General features: G+C 44.1%; 3 protein-coding genes across 3 annotated transcripts in view; 1 reads left to right on the plus strand and 2 right to left on the minus strand.

The window, feature by feature from the left end:
- The first annotated feature begins 6,855 nt into the window (after positions 1 to 6,855).
- esrrd (estrogen-related receptor delta) lies at positions 6,856 to 14,906 on the plus strand. Its single transcript, XM_034603691.1, has 9 exons — positions 6,856 to 6,905; positions 7,002 to 7,112; positions 7,597 to 7,891; positions 11,351 to 11,504; positions 12,046 to 12,162; positions 12,731 to 12,817; positions 12,898 to 13,059; positions 13,142 to 13,414; positions 14,589 to 14,906. The coding sequence occupies exons 2-9, from the start codon at positions 7,057 to 7,059 to the stop codon at positions 14,825 to 14,827; spliced, it is 1,383 nt and encodes a 460-aa protein (XP_034459582.1). The 5' UTR covers positions 6,856 to 6,905; positions 7,002 to 7,056; the 3' UTR covers positions 14,828 to 14,906.
- Positions 14,907 to 15,471: 565 nt separating this feature from the next.
- LOC117772443 (SH3KBP1-binding protein 1-like) lies at positions 15,472 to 25,011 on the minus strand. Its single transcript, XM_034603579.1, has 17 exons — positions 24,809 to 25,011; positions 23,535 to 23,588; positions 23,003 to 23,048; positions 22,713 to 22,845; positions 22,524 to 22,604; positions 21,629 to 21,799; positions 21,173 to 21,263; positions 20,354 to 20,544; positions 20,134 to 20,249; positions 19,951 to 20,038; positions 19,649 to 19,765; positions 19,365 to 19,535; positions 19,110 to 19,265; positions 18,755 to 18,851; positions 18,434 to 18,618; positions 18,159 to 18,261; positions 15,472 to 17,764 (listed from the first exon to the last, which is right to left on the minus strand). The coding sequence occupies exons 1-17, from the start codon at positions 24,862 to 24,864 to the stop codon at positions 16,993 to 16,995; spliced, it is 2,628 nt and encodes an 875-aa protein (XP_034459470.1). The 5' UTR covers positions 24,865 to 25,011; the 3' UTR covers positions 15,472 to 16,992.
- Positions 15,523 to 25,122, minus strand: part of LOC117772441 (SH3KBP1-binding protein 1-like) — a 19,683-nt gene continuing 10,083 nt past the window's right edge. Inside the window, exons 18-19 of the transcript XR_004615777.1 lie at positions 22,252 to 22,259; positions 15,523 to 15,572 (exon numbers count right to left, since the gene is read on the minus strand). The gene's annotated coding sequence lies outside the window, so the exon portion shown is untranslated. The remainder of the gene's footprint in view (positions 15,573 to 22,251; positions 22,260 to 25,122) is intronic.

Here is a 25,122-nt window from a genome sequence, read left to right on the forward strand (position 1 = left end):
TCGCCCCCTGGTGTCTGGCTGCAGTATAGGTCATATCTACAGTCTGTGTTTGGAGCTGATAACAACCTGTGACTCCTGCAGAGACTCCTCCACACAGTGAAAGTTGAGATGAGTGTCGATGAGTAAACTTCCTTCTCTCTGCAGACGACAACGCCTTTCTCTGCAGTTCCTTCCTTCCTCCTCATTTTCCAAGTTTTCCCGGTTCGAGCGGATCAGAAACAGGAGTGAGACGAGGAGTCGGACAAGGAGGAGCAAGTGGTACGAGCATTCATTTAATAAAAATAGTTTTTATCATTATCAATTCTTTTTACTTTTTTCTTTTATTTAGGTTCGTTTTTCTTCCTTTATTCTTCCATTTTCATTCCAGTTATTTACAGTTATATTTGATTTAGTTAATTTGATGTTTTTTCTCCTCCTCCTCAGCTCCTCATTTTCCTCCTTACGCTCCTGAGTCCTTCCCTCCAGCTGTGGTTCCTGGCCGAGACTTCAGTCGTCCTGACTATGACGATTACTCTCCAGCAGGGGGCAGCAGGCCAGGCTTCAGGACTCCTGCGTCCTTCAGTCTCCCGGACACAGCCTATCGCAGACCTGAGTACGGGTGAGTGGACAAGGATAATAAGTATATAACAGTAAAAATGAAATAAAGATCCTCTGTGAGTAAATAAAGTAACTCGATAAAAAGACAAAGTCTCAAAAACAACTTCAACCAAGTCCCTTAAAACTTTCTTTACATGTTTAACTCTGCACATTTAACCAAATGCACATCTGGAGCTTTGACTCTCGTTCTAAACAGATGTTGAAAACATATAAGAGCATCATCATCGTCCTGCTGTTAAACCATCTGACCTCTGCAGTGTTTACGTTGGTATTTTTACTTCCTGCGATGTCATTTCCTGGAGAATCTTCAAACGCTTCACGTCTCTAAAATCTGTACGAGCTCAGCTAAAAGCTTCTGGGAGTTAATAAACCATAATGGATGTGAAAGCACTGAAACTGTTAGAAATTAAATAAATACAAAGACAAACATCCAAGTGTCTCTGTAGTTTCATTTTTCTTTTTGTCACTAAATCTAAACTGAATTAAACTCAGATTAAACTCAGATTAAACCTTGTCTGAGGTTTCAGCTGATGTGTTTGTTTTCTGTTAACACTTGTGTTTGTGTCTCTCAGAACTGGTTTCTACTCTGAAGGAGACTACACCTCCCCTGACGGGCCCCCCCCCAGGCCTCCATCCTTCCGCCTCCTCCCGGACCCCCGGGCTGAGACGGCGTTCGGCGCCCGGCCTCCTCCTCCGTCCCAGCCGGACGGCCCTCCTCTCAGCCTGGCTCCGTTGCCCGGGGGTCACTACCCCGACCAGGAGGAGGAGGAGGAGGAGGAGGAGACTTGGAGGCCGGGGCCGCCGTTCCCACCCTTTACTGAGCAGAGAGGAGGAGGAGGAGGAGGAGATAGAGTAAGAGGAGGAGGAGGAGGAGGAGGAGCACTGAGGAGGGTGTATGAAAGTGAGATTTTCCTAAATGATTTACACAAAAAACAGATTTTTTTCAAATAGAAAAGTTTGATGGAGGAGAAGAGTCCTCTCTCCCTCATCTCACGTCCATCTTGTCTTCCAGGGCGTTACGAGTCGTACGCCGGCCTGAGCGCAGCAGAGGATTGTGGGATATTGCACGGCTGTGAGAACGGCAGGTGTATTCGCGTGGCGGAGGGTTACACCTGTGACTGCTACCAAGGATACGAACTGGACATGACCTCCATGACCTGCATAGGTACGAAGAGCCGGCTGCTCCGAGCAGGAGGAAGTTGGTCCTGAACAACTAAACGATTTTCTTTCACTTTCAGCAGTGAAAACGTTTAACAATCTGAGAAACACTTTGAAATAAAGCTCGTAATTTATGTCTAGTTTAGTTGCATGAGACACGAACCGATTAAATCCTGACTTCAACTGGAATGAAAGTGAAGAGGGTTAGGGAAAAACATGAGGAACAAATGAAATGAAAGAAAAAACCCTTTCACCCTGACAGAGAACTTTGTGACGCCCACAGACATCCGGCTTGTGTCGTCAGTGTGAAAGGAAACAATCAGTGTTATTTCTACATTTATCTTCTCCAGTCACAGACTCTAGATTAATCCAGCGTTTCATAACCTCGGAGCTCCGCCCTCGGAATGACGTCACACCCGTCTGACGCTGTTTCCTGGTCGACCACCTTCTCTTAGCGTGCGATTCAAGTACTTTTAGTTTCCAGTTTGTAAAGTGACATGTTATATAACAGCCTGCACGCTGATCTGTATGTGTGTTTATGTATAAATACACATGTATGTATATGAATCAGGACGTTTTAGGCCTCAGGATATTAAAGTTTTCCAGTTTTTTACAGCTGTGACACATTTATAATAATTTCTCTTTGTATCTTATTATTTAATGTGAATGTTTGTGTTTGCAGATGTAAACGAGTGTGAGGACGGCGTCAGCGTCGAGTTCCCGTGCGTGAACGCTCGCTGTGTCAACACCAGCGGCTCGTTTCGCTGCGTCTGCAGGAGAGGCTACGTCATGTCCCGCAGACCCAACCACTGCGTGGCCGCGTAGACGCCGTCGCACCGGACCCGACCAGGACCAGGACCCACCTGGGACTGGACACCGTGACAGACTGGGTCGGACTACAGGAGACTAAACTGGTCTGGGTTTTACTTCAGGACCAGATTTGACAAACTATACTCAACCAGGATAAAACATACTGGACTTTAAAACTGTAGATTGCACTAAACTAGGCCGAGCTGAACTGGGCCGGGTCAGACTTTATATTAAGAGTCATTTTATTCATCAGTTTCTGTCCGGCCCGGTTTATTTGAACCAGAAACTGAAACCAGGCTTTTAGACCAAACCAGGCTAACTCTAGTTAGCCTCGCAGTACAAACCAGGCTAACTCTAATTAGCCTCGCAGTACAAACCAGGCTAACTCTAATTAGCCTCACAATACAAACCAGGCTAACTCTAATTAGCCTCGCAGTACCAACCAGGCTAACTCTAATTAGCCTCGCACTACCAACCAGGCTACACCAGGTCACACATCACATGTTCCTGACGACGACGACACATCAGGACGCTTGTTGTCTTTTAAAGGTCTGAAGAAAAGACGTGCAGAGTTGTGAAGTAGAGGAAGAAACGGTCTAAGTTTGATTGTTAATGTTATTGTTGTACTTTTTACGTTTTAACTCCGAAAACAGAAGGAAAGAAGTTTTCAGGTCAAACAAACCCAAGATATTCACTTCACACGTGTGAAATGTCTAATTCACCTGGACATTTCATTTCAGAATGTTTTAAAACATAAAGACACATTTTCTGATATTTTCATAAAAGCAAAGATTTGAAACGAGTTCACGTTAAACAGTTTTTTCTGTGAACTCCGAGTCGACATGTGACTCGGAGCCTCGAGAACGTAAAGATTCAATCTTCACATCAGAGGCTGAAAACAGATGGATAATCAGAGCGGTGACATCATCAGCTCTAATCGTTACAGATCTGTTTTCACAGAGGAGTTTTTCATTCTGATCATTGTATCTACAACATAAAATACACACATACATTAAATATATAAACATCAATATACAAAACCGATGTGTTTAATGATTGAGCGACTGAATGTGTCATCTACAGACATGTAAAAGAAAATATTGTCTGACTTTATTAATGAATGATTAACGATATGTTTTTAAACGTAAACTGTATTTTTTCTGTACATTTTTCCCTGAATCCAGAAACTTCACTGTAGTCACCAAAGTCACAACATCGTTGTCTCGCTGACAAAGTCAGTGAAGATGTTTTCAGTCATCACCTCTAGAAAATATCCAGAAAAAAGTGTGGACAGTTTCTCGTGTGAAGCAGCAGCAGGAGATTGTCCGGGTCCGACTCGTTCACAGCAACAGGAACATGTGGTAACTTTCATTCCAGAAGCTTGTCCTGCTTTGTCCTGCTGTCTCCTCACATGGACTCTGACATGTTACAGACACTTTATCAGGAGGCTGCAGGAGAAGATCCAGAACATGTCCAGAGACACTGACTCAGATACAGAACCTCCAGAACACGTCAGGAACACGTCAGGAACACGTCAGGAACATGTGCAGAACCTCAGCAGCTTTACTGAAACACTGTGATGAAGAGTTTGATATGTCATTTAATTTGATCTCCTGACCTGAGGGTGGCGCTCTGCTGAGTCAGGATGTGATTCTGGAGGATACTGATTCCAATTTGCTTGATTCCATTTAGATTTATTTTTGGTTTAAATTGATCAAATTCTGTACTGGAAGCTGCATCCAGTCACATTGTGTTTATAGTGATCCACATAATCTGTTTCAGCCTGTAAGAGTTTGTGTTTTATTAATTTTCTGTTGTAGTTAACGAGCTGATTCCTTCTCAGTATACCGTGCACTGTACACACACACACACACACACACACACACACATACACACACACTGTGTTATAAGTGTTTGAATTGTCGTCTCTGGTGTTTTTTAAACTGCTCATTTTTATGTTTAATGATTCACTTTTGTATTGTTGTGGTTTGTATGAAAAGAAATGAAAATATATTTGCACACACACTTTCAGTGAAACTGTGTTTGTGTGTTTTTGTTTGTGTCTGGTCTGTAGGACGTAGAACAGACAGGAAGGTTACTGGTTCAAATCCCAACTCCAGCTGCTAAAAGTCTTGTCAGGGAGGAACAGAGGCTCAGTAAGTTACTGAACACGATGAAAATGATTCACTAATACAGGCTACCACAGATACACAAAGATACACCACACAACCACAGATACACAAAGATACACCACACAACCACAGATACACAAAGATACACCAAACCACAGATACACAAAGATACACAAAGATACACCAAACAACCACAGATACACAAAGATACACCAAACAACCACAGATACACAAAGATACACCAAACAACCACAGATACACAAAGATACACCAAACAACCACAGATACACAAAGATACACCAAACAACCACAGATACACAAAGATACACCAAACAACCACAGATACACAAAGATGCACCAAACAACCACAGATACACAAAGATGCACCAAACAACCACAGATACACAAAGATACACCAAACCACAGATACACAAAGATACACCAAACCACAGATACACAAAGATACACCAAACAACCACAGATACACAAAGATACACCAAACAACTACAGATACACAAAGATACACCAAACAACCACAGATACACAAAGATGCACCAAACAACCACAGATACACAAAGATACACCAAACAACCACAGATACACAAAGATACACCAAACCACAGATACACAAAGATACACCAAACAACCACAGATACACAAAGATACACCAAACAACCACAGATACACAAAGATGCACCAAACAACCACAGATACACAAAGATACACCAAACCACAGATACACAAAGATACACCAAACAACCACAGATACACAAAGATGCACCAAACAACCACAGATACACAAAGATGCACATGAATGAGATGAACAGGATGTGATCGGTTCTCTGTTTGTTTTCACTGTTCCTCTGGTGGCATTAGCATGTTGCTAACGCTAACCTGGTGACGTGCACGTGACACATCCTCCAATTGTCCACGGGCAGCATTACCTGTTTATGTAGATCCAGCTGTAAGCCACTTTATATAGTAGGCCAATCCACACACACACACACACACACACACACACACACACACACACACACACACACACACTGGCAGCATTAATGGGATTACCGAGGTTCACCCAGTCCTGAGGATGAACCTGTGAGCCAGCGGAATATCAGCTTTCACTTCTACAGAACGGCCAGTATGATGCTGAAGGGTGTCGGTGGAACGTTCCCATGATCCTCTCTGGCGTCCCTTTTTTTACACGATAGATTTTATAGAAGCGCGTGATTAAAGCTCGATGAAATAAACACGTCTTCACTGCGTCTGATCAACGAATGAATTTCAAGACGTCGTATTTTCATGTCAAGAAAATAAAACCTGCTGGAGAAGTGATGAGATCATGTTCAGGGCCAATTAGCATATTCATGACGTCACAGTGTTTGTGTTCAGAGTCACATCACCTTTATAAAACGAGTATAAACACCGGCCGACACGCCACATATTACCCAGCAGCCTTTGCTCTGCTCTCTCTGTGGCTATGGGTTGAGTCAGAGCGGCGGTGACCCAGACGGAGGTGAGCGGGTCGACCGTGTGAACGGTGTCAGGAACAAGGACAGAATCCAGATTTAGTGACTTCATCTCAGATTATCTGAGTGCACCGCAGCATCGATTCACCGACCAATCACACGCAGGGAATAAAGTGAAAGGAAGTCAATGAAGTAAAGTGATGTTCATGAAAGGTCCCACAGACCTTGATATTCAGATCTTATGAAACAGCAGATGTAGGTGAGACTGATCTGAGCTGCGTCTGAGGTGAGATTATGTCAGAGTGCGTGTGTGTGTGTGTGTGTGTGTGTGTGTGTGTGTGTGTGTGTGTGTGATGCCTAAGCAGCAGGATAATCTCAGTTTTTTTCATTAACACAAACGATGATGAAATCATTGATTGGTTGATGATGACGAGTTGTTCAGACGATGAAGAGCTGCAGAGACGAGCTTCAGATCTACTGTGGCCTACATCTGTCACTGTCCCACCGATAGAGATGATACAGGGAGGAAGTCAATCCGCATGATGATTGGCTCATCCTGCGGGCTCTGCCCCGCCCCCTCTGTGATGACAGGAGATAAATGACAGGAGCGACGCCTCAGAGCCTCGATCCGGCTCCATCTCGTCTCTGTGCAGGACTTCAGGGGAACTTTCATCTGTGCGGAAGTTTTATCCATTTTTCCCACATTGTCACTTGACACTGAGATCAGGATCAGGATCAGGTTCGGGTTCGGGTTCAGGAACAGGAACAGCTTCCGGATCAGGAACAGCTTCCGGATCAGGATCAGGATCAGGTTCGGGTTCGGGTTCGGGTTCAGGAACAGGATCAGCTTCCGGATCAGGATCAGGTTCCGGATCAGGATCAGGACAAGGATGGAGCTGAAGGATTTCTGTCTGATGGACGAGCGTCACCTCTTCGCTCCACATCGGTGAGAAACTCACTCACACATTAAAATAATAAACTGTATTTATATAAAAGTTCTTTATGAGGAGAAACGCAGCAGTCGGATGAAATGACAGTAAGAAGAATTCAAATAGATGAAATCAGATGAATAAAGAAACAGGAATATTCAACATAAAAGCCATTTTTCTTTATTTACTCATTCAAACAACAGTATTTGATTTATTCTAGTAAAGTTTCTTCTTGTGATCACTATCAGGGCAGTGGTGAGTACGGAAGATGATTAGTGCCACGTACAAAGCTTTTTTTCTGTTTTTAAAATCAATTCTGATTTTTATCAGGAGAATAAAGGTTTAAACAATTTCACAGAATTGTATTATTCTGTTTTTCAACAAAAAAAAAATTAACGTGTCCCTGATCATCTTCCGTAGTTTAGTTCCTGTCATTCACACTGATTCATTTTGATCAAAATGTTTAAATAAAGTTTTCAAAATCTCTCTCCTCTTCCTCAGCCTCCTGGACTCCTCCTCCTCCTCCTCCTCCGTTGATGAAGCTCGTTCTCCGGCCTCCTTCCTCCACTCCTCCCCCCTCAGCCCCCCCTTCCCTCTGGATGCCACGCTCGCCTTCAGCCACTCTCAACCGGGTTTCCTCCTCGTCAGCCCGGCCTCCTCCTCCTCCTCCTCCTCCTCCTCCATCAGCCTCCTCTGTGGAGCGGCGGAGCCCGACTCTCCCACCGGATCTAGTTCCAGCGGCGGAAGCGTCGGGGGCGGGGCTATGGGGTCCCACTCCGACTCGTTTTCAGCGCAGGTGAAAAACGTTCCTCATATTTTCTCTTTTGTTTTGTTTTCTCATTACAGAAAAAAGTGTTTTATATTTTTTTATTTTAAAGGCGAACATCACAGGAAGTTTCATCAGAAGTCAAGTACTTTACTGCAGGAAAAGTACAAATACAGTGAAGGAAATATACGACAATACATGTAATAGTTCCTTAAAAGTCAAAGTACGAACGTATCAACAGCTTCGTGTCGTTAAAGTATCACAGTTAACGTTCAGATCCACTCAGTTCAGTCCCCTGGTCCTCAACATGAGGGTCGGGGCCCTTCAGGGGTCACATCATCAACCTGAGGGTCGTCACTGATTCATGAGGGAAACACAAAGTTCACATTCAAAGATACACAACTACACAGGGGCGGCTGTGGCTCAGGGGTAGAGCGGTCTTCCTCCAACCAGAAGGCAGTTCGATCCTCAGTCTCCCCATCTGCATGCCGAAGTGTCCTTGGGCAAAATACTGAACCCCTAAATGGCCCCTCATAGATGTTGAATGCACTAATTGTAAGTCGCTGTGGATAAAAACGTAAAAGAGTAAAGTTACAACAAATGTAACAAGAGAGTAAAGTCACAATAGTAAAGTAACAATAGAGTAAAGTAACAATAGAGTAAAGTCACAAGAGTAAAGTAACAATAGAGTAAAGTAACAACAAGAGTAAAGTAACAAGAGTAAAGTAACAAGAGAGTAAAGTAACAAGAGAGTAACAAGAGTAAAGTAACAACAAGAGTAAAGTAACAAGAGTAAAGTAACAATAGAGTAAAGTAACAACAAGAGTAAAGTAACAAGAGTAAAGTAACAAGAGTAAAGTAACAACAAGAGTAAAGTAACAAGAGTAATGTAACAAGAGTAAAGTAACAATAGAGTAAAGTAACAAGAGTAATGTAACAAGAGTAAAGTAACAATAGAGTAAAGTAACAATAGAGTAAAGTCACAAGAGTAAAGTAACAATAGAGTAAAGTCACAAGAGTAAAGTCACAATAGAGTAAAGTAACAAGAGTAAAGTAACAAGAGTAAAGTAACAATAGAGTAAAGTAACAAGAGTAAAGTAACAATAGAGTAAAGTCACAAGAGTAAAGTAACAATAGAGTAAAGTAACAACAAGAGTAAAGTCACAAGAGTAAAGTCACAATAGAGTAAAGTAACAAGAGTAAAGTAACAATAGAGTAAAGTAACAAGAGTAAAGTCACAATAGAGTAAAGTAACAAGAGTAAAGTAACAATAAGAGTAAAGTAACAAGAGTAAAGTAACAAGAGTAAAGTAACAATAGAGTAAAGTCACAAGAGTAAAGTAACAATAGAGTAAAGTAACAACAAGAGTAAAGTCACAAGAGTAAAGTCACAATAGAGTAAAGTAACAAGAGTAAAGTCACAATAGAGTAAAGTAACAAGAGTAAAGTAACAAGAGTAAAGTAACAAGAGTAAAGTAACAATAAGAGTAAAGTAACAATAAGAGTAAGGTAACAATAAGAGTAACAATAAGAGTAAAGTAACAATAAGAGTAAAGTAACAATAGAGTAAAGTAACAATAAGAGTAAAGTAACAAGAGTAAAGTAACAAGAGTAAAGTAACAATAAGAGTAACAATAAGAGTAAAGTAACAATAAGAGTAAAGTAACAATAGAGTAAAGTAACAAGAGTAAAGTAACAAGAGTAAAGTAACAATAAGAGTAAAGTAACAAGAGTAAAGTAACAAGAGTAAAGTAACAATAAGAGTAAAGTAACAATAAGAGTAAGGTAACAATAAGAGTAAAGTAACAATAAGAGTAAAGTAACAATAAGAGTAAAGTAACAATAGAGTAAAGTAACAATAAGAGTAAAGTAACAATAGAGTAAAGTAACAAGAGTAAAGTAACAAGAGTAAAGTAACAATAAGAGTAAAGTAACAAGAGTAAAGTAACAATAAGAGTAAAGTAACAATAAGAGTAAAGTAACAAGAGTAAAGTAACAATAAGAGTAAAGTAACAATAAGAGTAAAGTAACAATAGAGTAAAGTAACAAGAGTAAAGTAACAATAGAGTAAAGTAACAATAAGAGTAAAGTAACAATAGAGTAAAGTAACAATAAGAGTAAAGTAACAATAAGAGTAAAGTAACAATAGAGTAAAGTAACAAGAGTAAAGTAACAATAGAGTAAAGTAACAATAAGAGTAAAGTAACAATAGAGTAAAGTAACAATAGAGTAAAGTAACAAGAGAGTAAAGTAACAATAGAGTAAAGTAACAATAGAGTAAAGTAACAATAGAGTAAAGTAACAATAAGAGTAAAGTAACAATAGAGTAAAGTAACAATAGAGTAAAGTAACAATAAGAGTAAAGTAACAATAAGAGTAAAGTAACAATAGAGTAAAGTAACAATAGAGTAAAGTAACAAGAGTAAAGTAACAATAGAGTAAAGTAACAATAAGAGTAAAGTAACAATAGAGTAAAGTAACAATAAGAGTAAAGTAACAATAGAGTAAAGTAACAATAGAGTAAAGTAACAAGAGTAAAGTAACAATAAGAGTAAAGTAACAATAAGAGTAAAGTAACAATAGAGTAAAGTAACAAGAGTAAAGTAACAATAGAGTAAAGTAACAATAGAGTAAAGTAACAATAGAGTAAAGTAACAATAGAGTAAAGTAACAATAGAGTAAAGTAACAATAAGAGTAAAGTAACAATAGAGTAAAGTAACAATAAGAGTAAAGTAACAATAGAGTAAAGTAACAATAGAGTAAAGTAACAATAAGAGTAAAGTAACAAGAGTAAAGTAACAATAAGAGTAAAGTAACAATAAGAGTAAAGTAACAATAGAGTAAAGTAACAAGAGTAAAGTAACAATAGAGTAAAGTAACAATAAGAGTAAAGTAACAATAGAGTAAAGTAACAATAAGAGTAAAGTAACAATAAGAGTAAAGTAACAATAGAGTAAAGTAACAATAGAGTAAAGTAACAAGAGTAAAGTAACAATAGAGTAAAGTAACAATAAGAGTAAAGTAACAATAGAGTAAAGTAACAATAGAGTAAAGTAACAAGAGAGTAAAGTAACAATAAGAGTAAAGTAACAATAGAGTAAAGTAACAATAGAGTAAAGTAACAATAGAGTAAAGTAACAATAGAGTAAAGTAACAATAAGAGTAAAGTAACAATAGAGTAAAGTAACAATAGAGTAAAGTAACAATAAGAGTAAAGTAACAATAAGAGTAAAGTAACAATAGAGTAAAGTAACAATAGAGTAAAGTAACAAGAGTAAAGTAACAATAGAGTAAAGTAACAATAAGAGTAAAGTAACAATAGAGTAAAGTAACAATAGAGTAAAGTAACAATAAGAGTAAAGTAACAATAGAGTAAAGTAACAATAGAGTAAAGTAACTCCTGAGGCTGTAACGTTCAACCCAAATGTAAATAAAGTGTCTGAGGAGTCTCAGCACATTTAGAGACGTGGGCGTGTCTTCTGTCCGCAGGTCGACTCCATCCTGAGGGGTGACTACCTGACACCAGGGGGCGCTGCAGGGCCCAAGAGGCTCTGTCTGGTGTGCGGAGACTTTGCCTCCGGTTATCACTACGGAGTGGCGTCCTGCGAGGCCTGCAAGGCGTTCTTCAAAAGAACCATCCAGGGTGAGAAGCTCAGCTGCCCGGACGGATCAGGGATCAGTAGAAGTGATCAGCATTGATCCGTGTGTGAAACATCAGCTGCTTTCAGATCAGCGTCACACGACTCATCCATCGATTGATTTCTCTGACGCCAACTGAACTTCTCTCATTATTAAAAACTAGATTTTCAGGAGTTTAAAGTAAAATAAATAGATAAACATATAGTAACACATCTGGAGCGTGACGCCGTGTAAACGTGTCGTCGTCTTAATTTGAATCTGACGGTTCTGATGATGTCACTCGTCTACGTATTGATCAATAAAACCCAGAGTCAGTGAGAAACAGCCTCCGGCCGCCGCTCGTCAATATCCTGCTAACGGACTCTGAGGTTTTAAGCTCCAATAAACACTTGGGGGGGGGGGGGGGGGGGGGGGCGTATAGATTTCTGTGAGAAGAGAAAACGTGCACGAAGAGAATCAAACAAATTAATGTTTCATCATTAAAACCTCTTCGTCTCCTGTTGTTAACGACTCATCTCTAAATAAAGTTTTCTGTCGTTGCCCAGGCAACATCGAATACAACTGTCCAGTGACGAGCGCGTGTGAGATCACGAAGAGGCGGAGGAAGGCGTGTCAGGCCTGTCGCTTCCACAAGTGTCTGCAGGCCGGGATGATGAGGGAGGGTACGACACACAACACAGACACACAACGAGCACACAGACACAACACAGACACACAACGAGCATGCAGACACAACACAGACACACAACACAGACACACAACTAGCATGCAGACACAACACAGACACACAACTAGCACGCAGACACAACACAGACACACAACGAGCACACAGACACACAACTAGCAGGCAGACACAACACAGACACACAACGAGCACGCAGACACACAACAACCACACAGACACACAACTACTACACAGACCCACAACACAGACACACAACGAGCACACAGACACACAACGACCACACAGACACACAACAGACACACAACTAGCACGCAGACACAACAACCACAAAGACACACAACATCCACAAAGACACAACAACCACACAAACACAACGACCACACACATACACAACAACCACACAGACACACAACGACCACACACATACACAACAACCACACAGATACACGACAACACAGACACACAACGACCACACAGACACACAACTTCCACACAGATGAGGCTGCAGATGTAATTGAAGGTAAAACTGTGTGTCTGTGGTGCAGGGGTGCGTTTGGACCGGGTCAGAGGGGGACGTCAGAAGTACAAGCGGCGGGTGGAGACAGGAAGGTGCAGTCACCTGATCAGCAGCAGTGAGTCAACACCTTATTCATCATGTGACTCACACGTCGTCCAATCAGCTGCTCTTATTTACCTCACGTTCGACTTTCAGGAAACAAGATGATTTCTCACCTGCTGCTCACTGACCCCGCCCCACTGGCTGCCAATCAGGACAATTCGACCAATGACAGCAGCCTGAGCACCCTGCTGACCCTGTGTGACCTCCTGAACCGGGAGCTGCTGGTTCTGATTGGCTGGGCCAAACAGATACCAGGTAAACGCTCACAGACGCGTTCTATCTTTTTATTCTGTTCAATCATGTGAACTGACACCTGCTCTGACCCGCCCACTCCCAGGCTTCTCCGGCCTGTCATTGGTCGATCAGATGTCGCTGTTGCAAAGCGGTTGGATGGAGGCGCTGCTGGTGGGCGTGGCCTGGCGATCGCAGGAAGCGCCGGGGGAGGAGCTTGTGTTCGCCGGGAACCTGCGGTTGGACGAGGGTCAGTGTCGATCCCTGGGATTGGCCGAGCTGTACGAGGCGCTGCGCCACCTGACAGTGAAGTACCAGCTGATGGACCTGAGTCCTGAGGAGGTGGTGACGCTGAAGGCCATGGCACTGGCCAACTCTGGTACACACACACACACACACACACACACACACACACACACACACACTAAATTCTACAGCTCAGTTTCTCCTTCTCCACAATCGACTTCACACTTGGCGTCTGCGATCCTGAGGAACAGAGGAGGTGCAGCGCCCCCTGGGACGTTCTTCAGGTGAACGGTTCTCACGTCACTTCTCTGTGTGTGAGCCAAACTTCAAGAGAAACAACAACTTACAGAACGCACACTTTGTAACGTTAAATCCAACGACCCTGAAAACACCAACAACATGAATGTAGATCTAATGTTGTGGTTGTGACTCCATCAGAGAAAAAACTGAAGCAGCATCAACTCTGATATTGATTTACAATTAGAGGAGTAGTTGTGTGTGTGTGTGTGTGTGTGTGTGTGTGTGTGTGTGTGTGTGTGTGTTATTGATCAGTGGCTGCAGGCTGAAGCATCACTGTATTGATTAGCTCCAGACATTTAGTTTGTTTTGGAGATGGAGTGTGTGTGTGTGTTGTGGTTTGAGTGGCTAATGCTAACAGCCCTGTCAGAGCAGTGGTGCATGCTGGGATGCTGGTTGGTTCCTCCAGCTGAAGTCTGGTCGGTCTCCCACTGTCTGAGACTCAGATCAATAAATATTGATAAACTGGATCGATCAGGTGTGAAGAGTCAGCTGGACACACACACACACACATACACAATCTTCTATTGTGTGAATATTGATGTTCAGACCGTTGAGACACATTAACTCTGTGTGTGTGTGTGTGAGTGTGTGACCTTGACCTTGACCTTGTTCACCACTTCACTGTCTGACCGAGCTCAGTCTCAGTGACGCTGATGTTTCCAGATGTGAAGTAAAACATGAATATTACAGTGAAAACACACACATTTTAAATAGTTTAAAGTTCATCATTAATCATGACTCTTCTGATTTGTGGAGACGAGACGTCCTTTATTTACAGTCTATGGTGTGTGTGTGTGTGTGTGTGTGTGTGTGTGTAATTATATTATATTGATTTGTGTTATTTATCATTTGACTGTTTTTACTATGACAGTTAAAAACCTTGTTGAGTTTAAACAAGTTCAGCTGCGTCTCTAAACTATTCACGTAAAATGCTTTGACCTCAAAACTGCACTTGTTGACTGCACTTGAGTAAAAGTACTTAGGAGCGTCTTCGTCTCGTCCGTCAGACGCTGAGCCGGTGGACTGTCCCGACTCGGTGCAGAGGTTCCAGGACGGGCTCCATGATGCGCTGCAGGAGTACGAGTCGTCCCGCAGAGAGCGCCACCGAGCCGGTCGCCTGCTCATGAGCCTCCCTCTGCTGCGACAGGCCGCCGACCGAGCTGTGCAGGCCTTCCTGCACCTGCACCGCCACCGCCGCGTCCCGCTCCACAAGCTGCTCCTGGAGATGCTGGACGCCAAGGCCTGACGTCCGTCTGCTGAGGCTCATCACCACGGGACAGAAAACCGTCCTCACACAGAGACTCATTCATTTTCTGTCCACACTGAAGTTACATCAGGATAAAAGACTCATGAACTGACTTCATGATTCAACATTTTTTCTTTTGGCAGAAATGTTCTTCCATAGTTTTCATCTGTTCAGAGAAGAGCTGAGAACATTGAACGTTTCCTCTTTACTGTCAGAATATAAATGTCAATAACTGATTGATAATCATCATGTGAGTTTCGTAGAGAAGGGGCCACAGCTCAGTCATCGGGGGGGACGTCATGGACATCATCACTTTCTCTCAAGTCTTTGTTGACTCGGAGAAACAGAGAATTCATTTGAAGCAGTTTAATTTCAGTCTGTGTTCAGGAATCGAACGTGAGAGAAACATCTGTTCACAGCTGGAACCTTCAGCTCCATCATCATCATCGTCTGAACCTGGACACGTTTCATGTATAAAATCCATACTTTTTGTAAAATATATTTTTATGTGAACTTCTTCTCAGGGCGTTTGAGTGTGAGGTTGATAACTGATTTTGTCGTGTGTCCAGAAACGATCGATCATCGGCAGCTGATTAGTTTAGTTTGAGCCGTTTGTACTGAAAGTTTAATAAAACACACGATTCTCATCTTCATGAGTCTGATTTTATTTTTTATACAAACTGTTGAGACCTGAGATCAGCTGGAACAACATGTGACTGATAATGATAAATACTGATTATTATCACTGAACACTTCAGAGAAAAGGAAGGATGATGCGTTTGTGTGTCGCAGGAAACCTGGAAATCCTACTGAGAAAATGTTTGGATTATAACCACGAGAAGAAATAGTTTTCCTTCAGTGAAACGTTAACAATAACAATTAGATTCATTATCTACTGAATATCAGAAATCTATAAAAAATACAGTTACTCTATTCATCTTCTTCGAGTAATGAATAAATCTGTTAAATGTCACTAAACTGTGGAGCTGTGGTGATTAATCAATCAATAAATCGAGTTTCATAGTTAACTTACAACTTGTATATTTTTTTTACTATTACCTGACAATTAATATGAAGCTGTTAAATAAAACAACAGATTTTCACTTTGTTTTTACCGTTTCTTAATGTTAAAAAACAAACATTAATGGAAAACTAAAGACTGTGACATATGTTTATGTTTGACTCCGTGAAGAAAAGAACAGACGATGACGATGTGTTTTCTTACATCACAGTTTGAAAATGACATTTTAAATTTAACTGAACCAAAACATACAAATTAGAAAAATAAAGCTTCAATAAAAAACTTGGGTTTTGTTTAAACAGACTCATGAGTCGGATCGGTCAGAGGAGGAAGAGATAGAAAAGCTTCTGTTTGAAAAACCTTTATCAAAAAGCTACAAAAACACAGATGAAGCTGCAGTAACCTTTTACGTCACCTGGGGGCAGTGGCTCCATGTTTGGTCTCCACCTCCTGATGGAGAATTCAACATCAGAAACCAGTGAACCAGTGAATCAGTGATTTCAGACAAACACTCGACACAGCTTCGAGTTTCTGGACGACGCTCTGATCTGACGATTTGTTAAACGTCGCTGGAACGTGACTCGAGTTTATCTGTCGTCTCTGACGGACAGAATCCAACACGAGAAGTGAGACAACAACGTTGTTGTTTGCAGCTTTAATCCACTTTTGCCAGAGAACCAATTCTTCTCTTTTTTCCAGGGTTATTTATTTTGAGCTTTTTCTCTCATTATTTCAGGTCAAAAGCAACAATCGTCTGCGAGAAACAAGACACGGCGTCGGGTTCTCTCTGAAATCAACGATGCATCTGGTGTTGTTCTGTGTCACCTTAGCAACCGGTTGCTAGGTTAAGAACTGTCGCTGAGCCCTTTAATGAGTCGTTTAGATCATGTGATGATATTGATTCTTTTTTTTAGTCGTTCACATTCATTTCCAAACTGACGCGAGTTCCTCCGTCAACATCTGGTCAACAAACAACCAAATGGCATATGGTAGTCGTGGCAACAGAACTCCTTGAGAGCTGATTGGCTGCTTCACATCTCAACATGTGACATCAGAAATCCAGACCTTTCAGTTTTCAGGAAATGAGTTTTTCATTTTTAGCTGATTTGCTCTTTAGTGTCTGAGTCTCAGTTAGATCAGCCAATCAGAAGCTGGTCTCGTTCATGTGTGGTTTGGGGCTGGGGGGGGGGTCAGTGGAGGGGCTGGCGGGGGGGCCAGCAGGGGGGCCAGTGGAGGGGTGGTCTGGACTTGTGGGGCTCTCTGGTGATGCTGGGATGTCAGTGGGAGACGGTGCAGCGCTGCGGCGAGGAGACACCGGGGTCTGAGACCGGGTTGGGCTTACTGCACAGGGGGTGGGGCTTGTTGGGGAAGTGGGCGTGACCTTGCGGTGTGATGAAGACGAGGATAACGGAGATGGTGACAGCGATGACAAGGGGGATCCGGGTGAATGGCGAGCACCGGGCGACACAGAGAAGGTGGTGGGAGTCCTGAGGACGAACCTGGCCTCTAACTCGGAGCACACTGCTAAGCTCCGCCTGGTGCCCTCCGACCCCGCCAGGACCCCAAATCCTGAACAGGCAGCTGCCTCCGAACCCTTGGCGAGCTCCTGGCATCGCTCCACGAAGCTGCCCCTGCGGACACCCCCCCACTCTCTGTCCCCGTCTGGGTGTCTGTGGGGGCGGGGGCTGCCAGTGGAGCTGTGGCTGTAGGTCGGACCGGGGACTGCGAGGATCTGTGGTCCAGCTCCGGATGAGAGGACGGCGTCTCGGAGAGGTTTGGCCAACGGCATTGGGGGCGGAACCTGACGGGGGAGGCTACCATACAGGTAGGCCGCTGAACCCGGAGCTCCGGCTCCTCGTCCTCCTGCAGAGTGGAGCCGCTCGGTCCTGAAGCCGTCAGTGAACTGAGAGTGAAGACTGAAGGACAGGCAGTGAGGACAGGGAGTGAGGACAGGGAGTGAGGACAGGGAGTGAGGACCAAAACAAACTTCAGAAACATGTTTAATCCAGCGACTCTCTTAAATGACGTGTTTATCATAAATTGTGAATAAAGATCAACGAGATGAAGACTCTCAGAACATTTAGATCGCCCCCTGGTGGCTGGCTGCAGTATAGTTCATAAACCCTCCTCCATGTTAGCAGACGGGACATGGACCAAACTAAAAAACTCAAAGTAGACGTTAAATAAATGTTTAAAGATGTTTCTGTCATTTCAGGTCGTTCTTATCTCACTGATGTTTGTTCAAGTGTTTCTGATCAGTTTGTGTGTGTGTGTGTGTGTGTGTGTGTGTGTGTGTGTGTGTGTGTGTACCTGCAGGTCGAGGCTCTCGGTGTACTGTCAGGAGTTCTGGTCAGAGCCAGGTCGCACTGATCCAGCAGCTCCAGCAGCTCCTCCTCTGTTGGTCCGCCCAGCGCTGTGAGACGACCAATGAGAGGTGGCGTTACTCGCTGACTGATTCACACAGCTTGAAACAGCCACGTACAAAAATGACGGACCAACGACAGAACATATCGCTCACGGACAGACATTGAATGTCTCCGGCTGTTGTGCGAGACATCAGTGAACAACGAGCAGAAGCGTCTGACCTCTGATGTCGACCTTGCCGGCGATCTCCATGGCGGTGGTCAGGTCCCACATCTGGATGCTGCCATTGCTGTGGCCACTGAAGAGGTAGCGCCGCGGCCGAGAGCCGATGCGACTCGAGCCCTCGCACTCGTGGACCATGAAGGCTGTGATGGAGGTGCCGTCCACCGAACGCACCTCACACACCCTGACACACACACACAGATTCAATAAGAGCAGCATTGATCAAATCCACGCAGGACATCATATAAAAGGCTGGTGATGGCGGATTAATAATCAAACTGAGCATCACGTCTGTCAATCATGAGACATGTGTCCCTCACCTCTTCCCATTGGACGACAGTCTGACGTACAGTTTATCTGTGTCTGGTACGACTCTCTGAATAAAAACCTGCTGATCGTCTCTCTCTCCGTACGGACCTGAAACAAACACACACCATGTGAACCCCTCGACAACACACACGTGTCTCTATAGATGTGAGGACACTCATTGACATGATGCATTCCAAACACACACACAGAGACCATAACAGTGAAGGAGAAAACACATTTTAAGGGTAATTTCTTCCAAATCTCAACAAACTGATTCTTCCCACCAATCATTGGTCTCCAGTCACATATTTAGATCTACTGTCTGAGAGAGAATGACCCGTGTGCGTGTGCGTGTGCGTGTGTTACCTATCTCTGTCCCGGCGCTGCAGCCTCCGTGTCCATCGACGTCGTCCAGGCTGAGGATCTTGAAGGAGGTGAGCGGCGTGGATCCCGGCTGTGTGGAGATCATCCCTCTGAACCGAGTCACCGTCCATGTGCGAACGTGGTTGTTATCTGCGCAAACTGGAAGACGACAGATGTGAAGAATCTGTGACGGTGCGGAGGAGAAACAAACACTGTGCTGACGTGTGTCATTCAGACGCTGGCATCTCGCACTCTTACCTGAAATGAGGTGTTTCTCCGACAGCATGATCTTGGTGACGGGGCTGCGGTGGACGGAGAAGGTCTGGAAGAGCTGAGGCCCCGAGCCGACGGTCTCTGGATGCTGAACGATGACTCGAACCGTCCCAGAGCTCGTCCCGTACGCGATCTCGATCCAGTTCCCGCTGTCACCTGATCACATGGAATCGGTCGTGAGTGAGAGATGGGGGGAGTGGGGGGGCACATTTCAGCAGAACCTAAAGAAACACTGTGGACTGACAGAAAGTAGCGTTGTAGCTCCGTACTTGTTTTGGGAGTGAGGTAGACACTGAGAGCGGTGATGGCGTCTTCAGTCGGGTCCCGGTACAGCTCCGTCACCAGCAGGTCGTTATCCTTCATCCTCAGAGGGAACTTCTGAACATCTGATGACAACAAGCAAACCAGGAGCTCACAAACAGCAGTGACTGTTCAAACACAACGTCATTCATCAGACATGGGTAACAAGGAATCAGTTGCTGCTCAGTTTAAAATTTAAAACCAAAGGATTTGTGTCTGTGGGGCCGAACAGCTTTGAGCTAAACCAAAATCCACCACTATCGTTTCTTACCGATATAGTAGATGGATCCGTTGTTGCAGCCGAGGATGAGGAAGGAGCCGGCGGTGTCGTGGCTGCTGATGGGAACCACATCCTGGTTCTGCACAGAGACGACAGAGAACGTCACAAACCATCTGCACGCTTCTGTGCGTTGTCAGTGACAGTAAATCTATGAACTCAGCAAACTCCGCCCACCTGCCAGTGTTTGGTGACGGCGTTCCACACTCCAACTTTCCCGCTGTGACTGGTGGCGATCAGCTGGTTACCAACGAAGAAGAGGGCCTCCACCGGCACATTGAGGCTGAAGACGCCTGTGGGACAGAGACACGACCTCAGAACAAACTGTTGCTCTCATATTTTAGTTGATTTGTTTATCGGGTAAGAAAAATACTAAAAACAATAAAACCCTACTTACCGATTTCATTTCCGTTGCCATCTGGACAGATGGACCACAGGATGATCTCCGTCACCGAGGCAACAGCCACCATCTTGTCGTTGTCTCCCAGCGAGCCGCCCATCACCTTGGCGTTGAGCGCAACTCTGTCGATCACCCAATCCAGACGAGGAGAGGTGAAGACCTGCTGCCACCCGGTCGACTCCTTCACCCTGAAAGAGAGAGGGAACAAAGATATAGGGAAGATATGAAATCAGGTGTGAACCGTCACCATCACGTTAAATACCGACTCTACTACTGACGTCACCCGTTGGTCTGTGAGCTGCCGCTTTGAAGCCTCAATTTGACATTTAGTCCAGCGCCATCTTGGTTTTTTTAGACCAGAAGTCACCATATTTGGAGGCGCAGGGGTTTTTTGAAATGAGATTGAGACATAAACTCCTTAGGAAAATGTTTACTCACGTTATAAAGTGAGAAGTAGAGTCATTTTCTCATAGACTTCTATAGAAACAAACAGTGGAGTCGCCCCCTGCTGGTCACTACACAGAATACAGGTTCAGGCACTTTCAGATTGGCTTCACTTTCTGGACCCAGAGTCTACGAACAGTTTACGGCTCATTCTGCCATTTCCATGCCTCCACCTCCTCTGTGGTTGAGAACAGTTGATGTTGGTCACCGATTAATGTGAAGAAATGTTTTTGGTGATTCGGGGGAATTGACCCTTTAAAAAAATATGTAAACTTGTGATGCCCTAAAACATAAATACAATAAATAGTCAGAGGTGAAAAAACCAATCAGACGAGCTCTGAGATGAAGAAATTATAAAAGTGATGAGTTCACCTGTAACAGACGACAAACTGCGCGTAGGCCAAAGCAATCCAGTTATGATGACCACAGATGATCCGAACCATGCCAGAGTCTGATGACTGACCTACACACACACAGACACACACAGACACACACACACACAGGAGGAAATATATAAAGCAATCATTGGGAACTAGTTCCTGTGGCGGATCGATCCACGTTTAAACCTGTAGTGAGTATTTGTGGCAGCAGGTCTGTATGTGTGTCACAAACTGAAAATAAAGATGGACGACGTGTCAGCTTCCAAAACACCTGGCTCCCCCTTGTGGCTGACTGCAGTACAGGTTTTAATAGGTTATTATTTGTTGAGATAATAAATGGCCTGGAGACGTGTCATGACGTTTACGGTGGGGGGGGGGGACTGACTGAGAGTGTGTGTGTGTGTGTGTGTGTGTGTGTGTGTGTGTGTGTGTGTGTGTGTGTGTTCACCTCCGAACGTCCTCTCGTCATGGCTGACCCTGCCCATTATCCCAGAGTTCCCCAGGTTGGGGGGCATGGTGTTGCTGCGTCTGACCGGCGCTCTCTCTGCAGGTGCGGCTCGGGCGCCCATGAACTGCGACCCCGCTACGCTGTGCCGGTTACGACGCTTTGCTGGGTACACTGAGAAGACACAGACAGGACATGAAGCAGAGGGTGGGTCTCGGCTACGTGGGGGCAGGAGAAGAGTTTTATTCAGGTTACCTGAGGCGAACTGAGCTGAATCACAGTTTAGGTTAAAGTCTTGTTTCACAACAGAAGATCAGAGGAGCAGCTTCATCCACTTTCACTCCCTCAGACTTAAACAGTTTTCACACACAAACTCTGTAAAATATCGTCCTGACATGTTGTGTAGTTAGTGTTTGTGGAGCAGCAGCAGCAGGTTGTCGGGTCCAACTCGTTCACAACAACAACAACAACAACAACAACAACAACAACAACAGGAACATGTGGGAACATCCAGGCGAGGGGCGGAGCCTGTAGAGCAGCAGGAGGCCGGACATGACGTATAAACTCTGCTGTGGAAAGATCAGTGTTGTTTACAGCTCATCCACACCGGCGTCGGCCCTCATCACCAAAAGATCTGGAACCTCCTCGTGTTTCCAAGTTGACGTCTTCGTCTTCTACGTGTACGGCTCCTCTTCTTCATCCTGAGATGTTTGTGTTCTTCCAGCTTCACGTCCGTCACGTGTTAGAAACCTCATCAACACGTTCACTCGCTCACTTGATATCACAACTTCTGTTCATATCTGAAAGCAGCTTTATCAAATTTAGACTTTCCCCCGATCCATTGTTGAGGAATGTGTCTCTGGTGGTCTCGGGGGTGTGGTGAGGACAGGGTGTTTACCTGGTGGAGGCAAGTAGCCATTGAACAGCACGTTTCCACAGGAGGATCGGTCCAGCTCGTCACACAGCTGCAGTTTACGCACTATAACAAAACAATTTCATTAGTTAATAGAACAGAAAACTGAGCAGCAGTTAAGAAGAATCATAGTGTGCGGACTCGTCCTGCACGACACACGAGCGTCTGTCTCACCCAGCGGTGTGATGCCGTAGAACTCTGCCTCGTGCATGAGCATGTGCACGTTAATGGAGCGGGGATGAAGCTCTTTTGTCCGCAGGAAGTTGAGGATGGGAGCAAACAGAGAGGGGTCCCTGTCGATGAAGATCTATGGCGAGAGAGAGAAACAAGGGGAGGTTCACATACCAGGGTAACAATGACACACACACACACACACACACACACACACACACACACACACACACACACACACACACACACACACACACACACACACACACACACACACACACCACACAACTTACAGCTCCAGTTTCATCCTTCAGAGTTGAGATCCGACCGCTTAAAAGACTGAAGAGAAAAAGAAAACACAAACCCTTCATTATTTTAAATGGAGGAATATAAACTTACTCTAGTATTCAGACGAAACACACAACATCACTCACTGCACTTTTCACTGGAGAACAAACAAAACTTGTTTATGTGCAACTAATCCAGCGTCTGAGCACGGAGCTTTAATAACCACGTCAGGCTGCGGCTGGTGATTGTTAATCTAATGATTATATGAAGAAAAATATGCCAGTCATCACCTCCCTGTTTCATCCAACTATTATACAAGACAAAACCAAGAACCTGCAGCGTTTGGCTCAAACTGTTTTCTGATCTTAGAGGTTTCTTACTGACTTACTGTTCGGTTGTTATTCACCATTAAAGGAAAACAAGTCTGACGGCGAAGCCTCAGTTCAACGGAATTTTCCAGCAGATTGTTTCTATTAATAAAAGATCTTCATTTCATCAATGTTTTGAACGACTGCTTACAGAGTGTAACTGACCAACCTGGAGAAAAAGGAGTCAGGGACCCATGTGAGCGTCTGTCGGGAGGTGCTGAACCTGAAAGAGAACAAACATCGACGTCTTCAGTATCTAGAGTTACACTGTTGTGTTCTACAGACTGTCTGTCGGGGGGGGGGGGTCGTGTTAACAAGTGGAGACAGTGAAACGTCCCTGAACTGTCTCAGATGTGTCTTCACTCCTTAAAGCAGCACAGTGTAACATTATCTGAACAACAGCGCCCCCTGCAGTCACACAGGGGGATCAACTCTGTTAGTACATGGTTTCATGCAAAAACAATGGGTAATATGTTTACTGCATATTACCCATGATCCTCTGCTTCCTGACCCTGAAGAGCTGCTGCTGTAACAAATCCACCAAACTGTTCAGAACTCTTCATATTTTAACAGTTTCCTGCTGAATATTGGAGATAAACTCTGTTTTTTAATAACTTCTGAGTCTTTCTAACTGATCTCAGTTCAGCTTCAGTCTTCAACTGCAGCTGGTTGTGACAGTTGAAGCTGACTCTCAGTCAGTTCTTCTCACAGGAGATGGAACCCACTCAGCAGAGTCACAGAGAACAGATGTTCAGGGAGTGAAGGAGGAAACTTTCTCCTTGTTCACACTGATCCTTCATAAACCATGTGTGAATCAAACTGTATTTCTCAGTATCATGCAGATGACTTCATTTAAAACATCCCATAATATTTCTTCCTTTTACTACATCAACACGTCACGCAGTTGCCATGGAAACCATGTTGAATAGAAAATTGAACTTATTCCTTCCTGGATGTTATTTGGTCCAAACGTATCCAGACTGAATGAATCAACATCTCAGCTGGGCTACGTGATGCTACATGATGCTACATGATGCTACATCCGGTTTAACTCCCTCTGCAACAATACGTTGTTGTTAAAAAGTTCGTGAAGCCGCTGAACCCGCTCGTGGATCGCGAGCAGCATCTGTATCACAGCATCTGTACGTTACAGCGACACCTAGCGTAGTTCCATCATCGGACACAGGGAACGGACAGTAAACAGAGATGCTAACAGTCTGTATCACGATGAACCGACTCGGCCTCAGAACTTAGTGGAAAGTATTTTAAATCGTGTGTATTCACTCAGACATTACAGGATTTAAGTTACACGAAACTTTGACTTGTTCCAGAACGTTGCTGACCCGACGGGACAAGGACCTGTCCGATAATGGACGCCGCTGTGGTAGCCATGTAGCTGCTGGCTAACCCGGGCTCAGGTTCGACACTCCCCGGGTCTCTCACCTCTTCCCCCCGACGTTCAGGTGGATGATGTCCCCGCTCCTCGCCGTGTTCGCCATCCCGTGAAGAGTCTGCGGCGCCACAACCACAACAACACGTTTACATTACGTCCATTCTAAGATTTAATTCCGTTTCCGTCCACAAAGTCGGTTTCCGGTCTTGTTCTCAGCAGCTTCCGGCAGCGCAGGGAAGTGGAAGTAAAACCCGCGGTGGAGTCCGTGGATCAGGGGGAAGAAACCCATAAAACACGGACTGGAGTCCAGGGATGGAACATTTTATTTATCATTTTAAAATCTGCAGATTAAATTAAAAAAACA

The sequence above is a fragment of the Hippoglossus hippoglossus genome, chromosome 13 (assembly GCF_009819705.1).
Source record: "Hippoglossus hippoglossus isolate fHipHip1 chromosome 13, fHipHip1.pri, whole genome shotgun sequence".
Classification (NCBI taxonomy): domain Eukaryota; kingdom Metazoa; phylum Chordata; class Actinopteri; order Pleuronectiformes; family Pleuronectidae; genus Hippoglossus; species Hippoglossus hippoglossus.